The sequence below is a fragment of the Synchiropus splendidus genome, chromosome 2 (genome assembly GCF_027744825.2).
Source record: "Synchiropus splendidus isolate RoL2022-P1 chromosome 2, RoL_Sspl_1.0, whole genome shotgun sequence".
Classification (NCBI taxonomy): domain Eukaryota; kingdom Metazoa; phylum Chordata; class Actinopteri; order Syngnathiformes; family Callionymidae; genus Synchiropus; species Synchiropus splendidus.
This window is the reverse complement of record NC_071335.1, coordinates 36,103,207-36,117,744: the sequence shown is the minus strand read 5'-3', so window position 1 is coordinate 36,117,744 and position 14,538 is coordinate 36,103,207. Positions and strand designations below refer to the sequence as shown.

Below are 14,538 nucleotides of genomic sequence, written 5' to 3'. Positions count from 1 at the left end.
TGCGGCACCAATGTGTCACATTCATTGTTCTTTTAAAATGAAAATATCTGCTCTGCAAAGACGATATCAGCTAAACACAACCATTTTCACTCAACGTTCGGACTTCTCCCCGTAAAGACGAGGTTGCACTGAAACACACTCACCTCAGCGACATGATCTTGTAGGCGTCAGGTAGATAACACCTGGTGTTCTCCATCTGGGCTGGATCCGAATCACAAATCTTGTCGTCAGTGCGGCCATAGTTGGCGCTCTCAATCATGATGACGTCCGTGCCAGGGCAACGAAGTTCGATGGGGTACGACTCACATGATAGCTCCCTGCGTACCACTGCCATGGGGATGGGAGCGCTTCGGGAGGCTGAGCACACAAACAGAAAACAGAAATTTTTTGTTGACCAGGGTCAAGAAATGCTTGTGCTCTAACTCCAAAATAAATCCTCAATATCCCCTCCACCTGACAAATTCAACAGAGATATGTGCTACAGTCGAGATTATCCACCGATGTTCTGCCTCATTATTCTCTGAATGAATAAAGCCTTTCTTCCCCTGATGAAACCGAAAATGTGTCAGCTATTCCACCGAGACTGACGACACAGATTTGCCCCAGATGTTTAATTCTGATGGTTTCACTTGTTAATAAGCAGAATTGAAGGAGCGCAAAAAAAAGACAAAAAAAATCTCATTTCAGTACATAAACCTGTCCACAGTTGATCGTTGGTTTTATTGACTGAAAAAGAAAGCAAACTGTTTCTCTATCAATCTTTGGGAGACAACATGCAGTGGGCATCTTCTCTGACTGGAGCTCAAAAGTCGCTTGTTTCTCATCACAGTTTGGGGTTTAATGACACATCTATCCAAAATGAACTTCCTCTGAATACATGCATGGTTTTCTGAAAGATTTTCAATCAACTCACTCACACCCTTTTTTTTCCCCGCCGGGGTTTCTCCAACTCCCTGCTCTCTGTTTTCAGCCAAAAATCCTTCTCTCGCCTCCAACACGTCCAAAATTCAGCTAATTCTGCCTCCCACATTACGTCACTACAGCTCTTGCTTCACTCCATTAGAGCCTCATCAATTTCAGAATCAATACTGAAAATTCAACTCATTACTTGGCCCTCAGCTAAATAAAATGTTGACCACCTTCTAGCACGCTTACTACTCCTTTCTAATAGATCCGACCTCACATGGTGAAGGAAAATGCTAAGAAGCTGTTGGGCTTTTTAATGACATTTATCCACATTTCAATTCAACTCATTTTTATACCATAATTTTCCTGTTTTTACTTTTGTTGAGACTTAATGATGAGTGACATAGGGGAGAGACATTACGATTAAATAATACTACTTTTACTTTTTTATAACTTTTACATACATAATTGCATCACTGGATTCAGTCAGTCACCTGTCTGCAAGTCTCTAGTCGACCTCTCTGAGACACAACAGCTAGGAATCGAATGATAATTCATATTTGAAACCTTTATTTTCAAAAGTAAATGAAACGCATATGAGGAACTCCTTGCTCGATCCACATCCATGCTAATACCGAGCACAGCCAAAAATAACGCAGCAGCTCGGTGTCTGTCCTCTGAGGTTTTAGCTGTTGGATTAACACCATCGGTGATCTGGGGAGCGATGTAGAACTGTGGTGAAATGAGTTACATTTTTGCTATTTAATTCAGCTCCAGCTGTGCCTTCTTCTGTCATGTCTGAGCAGAGGTTCCAATGAAGCAGGCTCTGTCACCTGGCACCTTGTTATGACACATTAACAGCTTTGTGTATTTAACACTTATACAATAATAAGGAAAAAAAGCCAAATGTGTGGAAGTGAGTAAAGATCGTCGGACCACCCTACATAGCTACTGGTTACTATTTGTTTCTTGCTGCCGCAGTGTGCTCACTGGTGGTGCTGTGGGTTTGAAATGATGTCAGGTTCCATTCAACTCCTTGTAGGACACTGCAAGATCAGGTTTGGCCAAAGAGGGGGAAATCAAAACACCATTCTGTAAGCCATAGCTGTTAAATCACGTCTGAGTCACCTTGAAATTCAAAGAAGGCCGACTTCTGGAGAGTACACGTGACGCCTCTACTTTGAAGCAGTCGACCTTGCGGCAGGTTGTATGCACATCATTCATAAAAAAAACCCTGTGTAAAACTGTGGCGCTGATACATGCACTTCACACTTTCTTTTTTCAATAGATAATAACTCTAGATCTGCAGGTCACACGTACGTTACAGCCGGCATTCACTTAACAAAAAGCACTTTCCAGATATATCCCAGTAAATACACATTGGATTAAAAGGCGAATATGGCAATAAAAGTTCAAGATACTTGAGTAAGCACTTGAGGTTCACGAATATGTATAAAGACAAATGGCTGTTTGTGATCGAGGTTTGCCAGGAACCTTTACATAAAGCTGTCCCTATTCATTTCAACTCCAGCAGACACAAATACTAGTTAACATTATTGCATAAATAAATTCCACCCAACACTTCAAGACATTTACCTTGGATTATTTGTAAGATATTTCTTAGTTAACGAAAGTCACACACACTTACTTGTGTGCCCTCAATTTTCCTGTTTTCATTTTTGTACTGTTTCGACGCACAGTGAACTTATGAGTGATAGTGATATGAATTGCTTGCATGGCTGCTGTAGTTACTTCTTCCGAGAGCTCCATTGTGTTCAGCCTCGTTCTGAATGAGTCTCAGGGTGGAATTGTTCGCAGCCTCTATTCCTGCAGGCATGTCGCCACCTCCACAGCTCCTTGTTTCCTGTGAGCTATTCCAAATTTCAATGCCAGGGTCTGGGTGAGGTACGACGCCGCATCTTTTACCATCCAGGTGCCAGAACTATGCACGTTGTCATTTCTATAATTTCAGGACAGGCAGACAGCCACAAGCATCAGCACACAGTTTGGCTGGAGTCGTCATTGTGTTCACAGTGCAAATCACTGCCACAAATAACGCAGATCCTACAGTGCTGGTTTGATCACCCTCTCTCCTTCTCACTCTGAGGACTGTTTCTGAGGTGAAATGAGCATTAGCCCCGCCTCAACGTCTCTCCGACCCCACTTCTACAGCACTTCACCACCTGCACGTCAAGCAGCATCCACTCGATTGGCATGCAGGACACCCAGTCTCAGTCGAGGTTCAGGTAAATGGAGCAGCACTCTATTGTTTAATTGAATCCCAGCACTCCTATAGCTTTCCAAATTTCATGTCAATTGTAAAGCATTTTTTAACGCTACACTCTTTACATACATTTATGGGCGTTTGTCTAGTTTCATTTATTCCTTCTCTTTGGTGACATATTCCTTGACTCCTACCACTCAACCCTATCTTCCTCACTCCTCCTTTTAGTGCTGATTCTGCTTCTCTGATGATCACTTCATAACAAAAAAGTATCCCACAAACGACTAAACACACATTGTAAATGTGAGCAGACCAATGCGGTGACGTTGACATCTTAAGGGAGTTCAGTTGTTTGTACGTGAGATGTTTTTCTCCAATGGAGCGAGCGCCCTGGGAGCGACAGTGACCCTCCCCAGACAGACAGGTTGTGTTGATGTTATTCTCAATAAAGCCTCGGCCAAATCACTTTCCACTACATTCTTCATGCCGACGTGTTTGTCCGTCAAGTGATTAGAAGACACACTAACATGCAGTGCTCACTTAAAAGTCCCTATAATGCACCACCTTTCCTTCTCTCCCTATCTGTAACCATAGCAACCCAGTCAGCCCCCTCTAGACTCTGTAGTTGGCTGCAAGAGCCCGTCAGTTACACGAATGCGGGCAGAGAATTCGAATGAGCTCAATGACAGTTTGCCTAAGCGCTACTTAATATTGCCCTTCACATCATAGACAACACGCAGAGACAAACATCAGAGGAATACAAATGTTTTGAGTAATGTCATCTTGGACAGACAACGCCAGGGGACGACATGGAAAATGGCATGCGGTAGCTGTGAGATAACACTGATCTATAAATGACACATACTGAAATGTCTTCTCCAATAAGCGCACGCTACACACTCGCCCTCACAGACTGATTAAATCTAAAGCCAAATAACATATGCTGCCGTGGGTGCTGAAATCTTAGAGAGCTCCGCGCGATTATTATCTTGATGAGTGTTGACCTCATTGGTAATGACATGGATGTAAATTTTAAACCAGGGTTAATTAAGGGAAGCAGTGATCAATGCATACGACTGTGACTCAGCCATCGAGGCAGACTGTGGATCAGGTGTCGGTGTAAACAGGACACAAAGACAGCGTCTGACGTCTGGTTCCAAGTATGGGATCTACCTTTTCAAACAGCAGCTATTCTTCGCTGAGCGGCAGCTAAAGCACTGGCACGTCTTTCAGTTGAACACATTTATAGTTCTCTCGACTGCAGCATTCCGTTATTACTCCTTTATTGATTATCAACTGAACAACACTGCCCACACACGTGCTTAGGAATTATGAAAGAATGATTAATAGGCGTTTCATTAACAATTCGATTCGACTGAACGATCCATGATATATATGTATATAAGTATAAATCATTAATTTATGCAGCATGTTATTGGGTCCTCGGAAGCTGCAGCGTATCCCAGCCATTTTAGGGGCGAGGCAGGGACATCGAGGACATGTCCACCATGATACATATATTGATGGAGAGTTAGAATAAGAATTATCGCTGAACAAAAAATACAGGAAGTCGCAATTACAGATGGTGCTTCACAAAGCACACGGTCGCCACCACATATTATAAGTAGCGTGGATCACCACCACGGCTGAAATTGAGAGACCACTTTTTAAAGAGGAAATCTCCCGTGACCAAATGCATTAAAATCAGGTGGAAACATAGGACCAAGTGGATAGCATGTAGGTGGACATGATCACGGTGACTCTCAACGGAAAAAAATCACAAAAGAAACATCAAAAAGACTTACATAATTAAAGTTGACTAAGTCGTGCATTCTGGCCAGACTTATGAAGAGATGGACCACATGAAGACGGCTGCAGATAGTCGAGAGATTTACTTCTCATGCTTAAAAACTAATGTTTTTTTCAATTCAATAAAAGTCAAAACTTTCCCCTCTACTTCATTGTTTCTCTGTCACTTCTTGATAGGCTATATCCCGTTCCGTGGTTGGGGGCACTGCCACATTTTCAAAAAATCGTGGTAGAAACTCTGAAGCAATATAATTTAAAACCTACTTCCTGAAGCTTCATCAGTCTAGCAGAGTCTAATAACAATCTAATTCAAATCCAACATCGAGTTGAAGTGGAAAACACAACATTTCAGGTGACACGCTACTTATAAAGAAAACTAACAAAAAAACACCTAGATTATCTGTAACCTTCACCCACAATGCATTACAAGTCAGTGAGGTGTGAGTGGGCAGGTGCATGTTAATGAGTCAGTCGTGTTCGTGATGACAGAAGGTTGGCAGCCGACGTCGAGAGAATCTTATTCAGACACTCTGGTTGCCTCGAGGGGCTGAAACAAAAGGATATTGATTTTTACAGATGGGCCAAGAACAAGAGAGTGGTGAGGAGGTTGATAGATGGAACTGAAAAGGCAAGAGTCAGAATCGTGGAGAGTTTTAAAATGTGATCTCTCACTTAAATTGCCAAACAGCTTGGCCGGAGTCTCACCTAGCAAGCTCTCCACATGAGTTTCAAGCGTGGGGCCTTTTCTCACAAAAGAAACAGATTATTTGAAATGGCTTGACAGCACCAAAATTGTCCAATATTTGGCTGCTATTCATGTCATTCAAAAGAGGCTCTCTGGCGCACATCAAAAAAGGCCATAACAAAGAAATGACACAAGTTGAAATCACCAACCGAAGATTGCTTTGGAGCAAAATATTTTTGAAATTGAGCCAGCGGCTAACAGATACAACCCAAGGAGTATGAAAATCTATCCAAACTTTACCTTCTCTTTAACAGGATGAAAATGGTAAAATCTCCGACATGCTAATTCGTAAACCCTGCAGTATTGCCTTTCATAAAAGGACTTTTGCAGCCAAGCGACAAGCCAAACGCTTGCAACCTTATTAAGACATAAAACCAGGAGATAATGTGAGGTGACAGTTCTCTTACATCCACTGCGCTACTGCTACGAATCATTTACAATTGTACTCGCATTTTGTTGTGTGATCCATCCGTGTTGTCAGTCATCCTCCGTTCACCTTCAGCTAACTTGAATTATGTTTTCTGTGTAGCACTTCTAGCTAATACTCTGCATGCATCGCATGCCTTTATTCTGCTTAGTCCTTCAGTTTAGGGATGCACTAATCCTGATCCTGGTATTGGGTGTGCACCAGCCTCTTAAAGTTGGAGACAATCATCCTCACACGCGGTGCCCTTCAGAACGATAACATGGCAGCGTTAGCTGCTAACGCTCAGCAGTATGGAAACTCCTTACACCGACAACGCCAATATGTGCAAAGCGGACATTCGAGGGGTGGGAGTGACCCCACAAGGTGACAGACTTAATAGGAATATGAGGAAGACAAAACACAGAAAAAGACCAACAAAAGAAGCATTTAGCTTTGCTATATTTACAGCAGGCAACGGTATGAGATCGTAAAAATAAAGTGCTTGAATGTATCGCTTTGGATGGACAGGATGAACAGTAGATATTATGTACAGGGGTTGGACAAAATCATGGAAACACCTTTGTCCAACTCCTGTATATATGTATGTATGTATGTCGTGTGTATGTGTGTAGCATGATGGATTTAGTTGCCTTGATGAATTTTTAGAACCACTGTGTGCTCTCCTGTAAATATGTTCAAGAGAACACTTTGACAAAACTTCAAATAAAAAGGAAATGGAAAACGATCGGGGAACGTGACAGTTTCTACATTGAGCTTCACAGTGGACATATGGAGCTCTGTCATGTTTGCCTTTTACTCAAACCATGACCATTGTTATCCCACAGCACGGCAAGAAGGTATATACTTTTACACTGGTACCAGATTGATATCGGCCGATACCCAAAGCCTGTAGGCAACGGTATTGGTCGGGTGCATCACTACTTCAGTTGTGTCTTTTACTTTTGCCCGTTATTATTTCCTTATTGGGCTAACCGTTCACACTTAACGCAATTCAGAAGTAAGTGTCTAACATGTGAAGTGAATGGAGTGGCACGATTGTGAGCGACAAACTGCTACAAAGATACTATAGCTCATGCTATAAAATGTCAGTATATTGTGAAAAATTCAGGGCAACAGGGTCACAGCTTCCATGCGTTTTAAGCGGCACGTATCAGATGACATTCACCGCATCAGGTTGTGGTAAGCTAGTCAGTCAGAGCTCAGACTACATATGTAGAGCAAAAATTCCTCAGCAAGATGAAGGAGTGAAATAGAAGAGAAGCTGGTTGCACAAATTCAAAGGCTTCAAAGAATCAGACTGACACAGATCCAGATCCAGAGAATGACCATTCGGTTTACAGCACATTGAATGAATATACAGCAAATATATATAGCAAATCAAGCCCTCCATGAGTTACAGCATCTAGGAGACTCTTTTCTTAGTAGGAAGGCCCTTTTTCAAGTGGTATGCAATATGTATACCGCCGTCTGTGTGAGGAGATATACTGCACTAGCCGCATACCATGACTGACAGCAACCATTTGAAGGATTAACTCTAAGTGGGCCAGAGCTCTGGAGGAACCTTGAAGAGCTAACCAGAACCAGGAAGGGGAGAAAGCTAGCTCATTTTTTTTTAAGAACTGAGTACAATGAACATCATGTAGGAGGATTTTGAAACAAAGTTGGAACACGTTTAACATTGGTAGTCAGATTTAAATTCAATAATTACAGAATTCTAAATCAATGAGAAGCCGAACCAAGACTTTCATACAGTGTTATTAGTTTGAGGGAACATTAAACATTATGTTACTTTTCATTCATTGGTTTTATTTATCATGAATAGGTCAGTGTTCAAATGCTTCTGGAGTCATACTGCAAGGAGTCACACTGCAACCGGGGGGGTTCCACTTTTTGATCTCGTCTCTCACTTAAGCATCATTATTTGGGTATTTTTCAATGTTTTCATGAGTGGTGGTTTGATCGACAAGCCACCACTCATGATCGACCAATATCTCTAAAAAAGTGTGTGAAGAGTTTGAGACTCACTGCCCTTCACCGAATGTGGCGACATGACGGCTCAGAAAACAGAAATATTGCTAAGTTTGGACTTTCAAAATGCCTGTCAACAGCTTAGACTACAAGAGAGAAATTTGAATTACTCTTAGTCGGACTACAGAACCTGAATAACAATGCATAGTCGAACAAAACTAGCAGGTAGCCGAGTAGCTCGACTATGAATGACTGGATGATGTGCGGCTGACAAGCAGCTCTTTTTCACTTGTTGTTTATCTGGATTGTGCTCGTAAGATTTTCTTTATTTGTATTGCAAAATAAATAATAAAGTTTTTTTTCACATCATGTACACAGCAAATGGATAGCAATTCCATATCAGTTTAAGTCATCGGCAACATAAAAGTTTTCATCCAGAAACTGAAGGCTTGGTGTCTCCCATCTGGTTCTCTCTATTGCCTCTAAACATTGACTTGAAACTTGGACCTGCTCATGCATTTGTCTTGTGTCTCCAAAGTCAAGTGTAATCCTATTGTTATTGGTTGTTGCGTTATTAGCTGCTGATATCCACCCACAGTGTGCTTTAACCAGTCCGCCTCAACTGCGTAGGGAAACAGGATCCTCTTGGTTTGTTGGTTGTACCTGGTGTGCTGGTGTCACTTACCAATGGCCAACGGAGCAAACAAGACCGAGACGAAAAGTAGGCATCTGGTCCACATGACGTCAAAGGTAAACCTGGAAGTAGATGAGGGTACTTCCCGTTGATCCTCAGGAAAGTTGTGACACGCAGCTGGTCCTGCGACTTGATAGAAACACCATATAGACCTGCAAGAAACAGCAAAAGGAAGGCGGTCAGTTGGTCGGTGCTTTTCAAAGAATCCACTGAAAATTCAAAAAAAAAAGTGTGTTTAAAATCCTTTCTTGTCGTAAAACAATCATCCTTCCCACCGCCACCTTCCTTCCCACGCGTACAGAAATGTCCAGAGCAAGAGTGTAATGCTTCACTCTTACAGCCACATACAGAGCTGCAGCATCGTAATAATGCATTTAATGATTACTGACAAGTGAAACTTAATTGGACTCATGGATGATTTACAGTCTTTTTCCTGTCTTTTAATCTTTTCCGCTCTCATCAAATTCCAATGGTATTAACTTGTTTTGCATTTTAACAAAGGCGTTTTTCCCGCACAGACCTACTTGTGCTTGATTACCATCTTTATTGGAGCCGTTAAAACACGAGTTTCTCTGGGTTGTGCTTAGAATATAGAGAACAGTGAAGCCGTCCTCCAGGAAGTGTGCAACAGCCGGGGACAGATGGAGTGTGGAGTGGACACCCAGAGCCATGGGAAATATATCATGTGTAACAGAGACTATTGATCAGTGTGGCCATACAATTCAAGCAGGGCAGAGTCTCAGACAATAGCTCCAGCCACTTCCTCTGGACAACACAGACCTACGTTTGCCACACCGCCTTTGTGGGGACCTGCCATAATGCCATAATGATACTGATGTTTTAACCCCCTAAACCTTGTCAGGAAAGGCCAAAATGTCCTCCAGGAAGAATGTTTAACTTGGCAATCGAGTCCTTCTATGGACAACAAGCGTATAGCACAGTGATTCAGAACAATAGCAGCCTTGCGGAAGCCGGCACCAACTGTAACCCCATAGGAACAAATAGCAAAAGAAAAACAAGGGAGTCAGAGGAGGACATGAAAAGAGAAAAAGGCAGATAAAAATGTTGAAGAAGTTCTCTAAGAAACTAAGAAACTACAGATCTAAGAAACCAAATAAGCCTTTCCATCTAGAGATGCTAAGGCCTGCAACTGCTACTGAAACAAACAATAATAGTGGTTTTTTTTTTAATGAAAAATGACCAAGAAAGTGATGGGTCTACTGTCTGTTTGGATAGCAGAAAACCTCCATCTTGCAGCCATTTCACAAAAGATGTTGCACCCACAGTGTGTAATAAAACCAAAGATAACATAATACCTAGCCCTGTAGCCATAACAACTTTCAAATTTCTTTTTTATTTATTTATTTATTTTTTATTTTATGAACCACTTGGCAGTTTGATAACATTTTTGTATCTGTCATGTGACTGTTACATTTTACATGTGATTCATTTTTGAGTTCAAGAGGTTGTAACTAGAATTTCTGTCTGTACGCAAGTGTGTGTTGAAGGACAGGACAATGAATGAATAATAAAAAAGTGAGTTGAAATTCATCTGGCTTCTTGATTATCTCCATTAACGGAAAATCTGATTTTCTATTGTATAAGAATTCCGGATGTAAACTGTTACTTAAACTGTACTGAATCGTAATGCATCATGACACCTAAAAAAATCGAATCGTAGGCAGAATAATTATAATAGAATAGTAAGACAACCAAAGATTCACAGCCCTACTAAATCATACAGTATATGAAAATAAATACTGAGCACAAACACATGTTTTATTTTTATGTCTACTCAAGTAGTATGGTAACAGTATGGTTACTCGCAAGTAACCATACTGTTACCATACTGTCCCAGGGACTCGGGAACCAGTGTTCCGACTCAGTAACCTATTTAGTGGCTCAGCTATACCTCCAACCTTGACGGAAACAATGTGCATTTTGTTGTATTGTTGGATTTCCATGGAGCCCAGACGTATGAAGCGGCATACATATTGTCCAGCAGACGGAACATATACAGACAGGCACCTTGAGGCATAAGTCCACTGCAGCCGATAAATCGGTCTGAACAGGCTCAGCCCAGATAACATGAGCACAATGTGCTCCACTCACTCTTGTGTGAGTCATATTATAAATTTAAGAGATTGTCAACAAGACGTCCCGCTATTCGCCTCATGCATCAAGCAAACCTACCAAAGGAGGCCAGGAAGAGTGAACAAATTATTTTGAGACTTAAATAGTCTCAAAATAACGCTCTAACACATTCATTTAAGATTCTTTTACTTATTCGCCACACGTTGAAGAGCAGCATATGTAAAACATATAAAAGCATGTATACATTTATTAAATGTTATGATGCAAGTAAAATAAAATAGGACTCGGTAATAAATTAGGCTTGCGATTAAAAAAAACAAAACTAATGTTCACAGCATGTTTTATTTCCAAATCAAAATGTGTCAAAGGAGTGGAGTTTAATTAGCTATGCACCAATTGTGTTGCTGCCGTGGCAGGTACACAGTCTTTGACAGCAAAACTTGCAATTACCACTGCCATTATGCTGCTGTTTGGAAAATACATTTGAACAAAAAGCACTTGCTTTGACCAATTTTTTTGTTTTTTTCCCCACTCAGTTCATCCTTGAGCTGTCACTATGACGACGTCAGGAAGGAGCTGGATTAATTTAGAAAAACACGCTTAGGTAATTGTCACTAATTGTTCCAAGTGATCTGTGAAGGCAGCCATGCAAGAAAAATCTTTTGTAATAAGTGGTTCAAATGATAAAATCTAAAGTCTGACTTCTTTTTGATACATAGTAGGGGAGAATACAAAAAATCCTGACTGCAAGTTAAAAAAGAAAGTTTGATATAATAAAGCTGAGACTGAAAGATAACAGTCGACAAAGAAACACAATTGAAGGTCATAACAAAGCCATCCAAATGTTTTTTGAGGAAAAAGAAAAAAGTAATAGGTGTAAAATTAAAAATTAAGATGATGAATTAAGTTGCAAACAAACACAAATAATTCTGAGTACCTATGTAAAAGTGAATGACATAAGACCATATCTTAAAAAAACAAACAAATCGGCACATTGATGATGAAACAATCTCAATGATTTAGCTGAAAATTTGATGACAGGGAACCTATATTACTATAAATAAACAACTTATTTGCACATGAATTAGCAGCTTATTAGTCTGCAATGAATCATTGTAAAGTACTTATTAGTATCTGGTTTTGCTGACTACATTTTACTCACCAAAAGTTTGCTCTTAACACCACATTTACGGATTATTGACTGTAAATAGGCAGGTAACTAGTCCATCGATAGTTAACATGTGTTCCCCGATATAAAGCGTTGCTGAAAATCTTCAAGTGAAGTGTGTCCCCGCTACAAACAATGACAGTGAGTGCACTTGTTTTGAAGATTCCCCATGACACAGATGGCTTTCATCACCTGAAGACTCAAGTTATATCATCTTCAACATCAGCCCAAAGGCTCCACTTTCAACATCATCAACTGACTCAACATTCAATAGTGGACTGACGGGGAGTGGATCCTATATCAGAAGCAGATCCTCACAAATATCCAACAGCGCCGGCACATTAGACGCGAGCGCTTTCTTCATGTTGGGCTTAAACAACTCCACGCAGCTATTCTGATTGATTGAGCTCTAAGTCGGTCGAACATGAGCAATATGACCAGCTGTCCTCACCGAGACGCTCACTGACATATGGCCGGACGCCACCAGCCACAGCATTCCTCTCCTCCATTATTCAAAGGCAATTCTATCACCCCGTATGCTCCGCCACCAACCCTCTCATCAGTGAATTAACCCTTTCATTTCCGCCACACTCGCTGCGCCTCTGCAGACAATGGTTGCGTGCCAGCCACAGGCAGTCCAGAATTCCAAGTTACTTTCATTATTCATACAAGCACATATTCCCATATGTTCTACTGATGCTGCTGAAATATTCTCCCTCTCCTTTGTCCACACTGCCCGGAGCATTGCCCTGAATCGCTAGCCTGTTTCATTTCATTATCCTAATGTGTTGATAAGTTATTAAATTATAAATAACCGCGCAGTAACGGCGACGATAGCAGGGACATATGGGTGGCTCATTCAGGCATGGTGAGCACATGAATGAAATGTCCTGCCGGAAATAAGGAATAACACTTAACTCTGGCGAAAGCTTCCCAGAGCTGAGATTTATTGGAAATAAATGTGCTCAGCTGTAGCATGAGGCACAAATGGTTGTTATGAAAATCCAACGAGGAGAAAACTACACCTCCCATATTGCATGCCATTATTGTAAGTGATTCTCGTCCCAATAGATTTCAGTGTGTCAGCAGAGATAAATGATTACACAAAGAAGGTCATTTTAAAAAGAAACGGGATCTTCTCAGTCATACACCAGACTTAATGAAACTAGTGAACTGAGACAGCCCTTTATGTAGTTCACTGAACACCCTATTTCCTCTGCACAGCAAAGTTCCTCTTATATTTTAGAGAAAAATAGAATTTATATCGCAATATACTGCACAGATTGTACCATGAACTGTAGTTCTGAGTTCATTTTAGTGTGATAGGCCTCCCTGACTGACATAACTGCAGGGAAGTCTGGCGATTGTGTTGCTCACCATATATCAAGCAACACACTTGTTCAAAAGGTCAGGAGTATTTTTGAGAGAAATAACATCCAATTTCTTCACTATTTTGGCAAAACAGAGCAGCGACCGCCCAACTAATGACTCCCAAACTTGTCCACTGGAGAGAATAAGTTGGGAGCCCAGCAGTGACGCACGTTACTGATCTCAGTAATCGGAGAATTTCATCTGAAGCTGTTGCACCGATGAATTACATGTTTTAACAAATGCAAACACTCCCTTTAATCCAAAACATTCTTCATGCATTTGCGGCTGTTTCATCATTCTAGCAGATGTAAAGGAGAACTTGCCTTTGAGACTGAAGCTATAAAAGATCTACATAAACAACAAGTAAATTGTTCTTCACAGCAACCATGTAAGTCACAGTCTTCCGCTTCTTCTGCCACATTCAATAGCTCCCAACAACCACATGAACGATAACATTTGACTTATATACAGTAGTAATGATAATAGAATATTCTTCTTGTATTATAGACCTGTCAATGCATGAACAACAGCATTCTTTTCTTCATTCAGTCCTACATTGTTTGATCGTGACAGCGTGTGTGTCGGTGTATGTGAGTGTCGGTGAGTGTGTGCCATATATGTGTGGTAACGAGTCTTGCCTGTCACAACACACCTCATCCGGAGAGTCTTTCTATAATGAGGGCTGACCAGGGAGGCCTACCTTGTCAACAAATGTCACATGCGGACACACACGCATGAATACACACACGGCAACACACATACATCCAAACCTGCAGGAATGTCACCTGTATATCAGATATCAGGTGCCCTCTTAATATAAAGCGCCAGTGTCCACTCTGTGACCACCCAGCGTCTTGTTCCTTTATAACACCAGGATGTTTGTGTATAATCGTATAACTACCCTTGCGGGGACTAATTCTTGGAAAAAAAAAACACTTTTAGTTTTGTAGGGACATTTTGCTTTGTGGGGATTCCTAGCCTCGATTTCAGGATGAAAACATTTGGTACAGAGTCATGGTTAAGGTTAGCCGTTTGTTTTGGATGGTTAACAGGCTAACAGCGAGAGGCTGGGGAAAGCATTATGTCAATGAGAGGTCCCCTCAAGGATCACGGTATAAGTCCATGTGTGTGC

At 41.2% G+C, this 14,538-nt stretch overlaps 1 protein-coding gene across 6 annotated transcripts in view; it reads right to left on the bottom strand.

Annotated features, from left to right (window-relative positions):
- LOC128755062 (adhesion G protein-coupled receptor L3-like) overlaps positions 1-14,538 on the bottom strand; it is a 136,053-nt gene that overhangs the window by 93,250 nt on the left and 28,265 nt on the right. For all 6 annotated transcript variants that reach the window (XM_053858268.1, XM_053858270.1, XM_053858272.1 and 3 more), the window contains 2 exons: positions 8,765-8,925; positions 144-357 (listed from right to left, as the gene is read on the bottom strand). In XM_053858268.1, the coding sequence (XP_053714243.1) occupies positions 144-357; positions 8,765-8,925 (375 nt within the window). The remainder of the gene's footprint in view (positions 1-143; positions 358-8,764; positions 8,926-14,538) is intronic.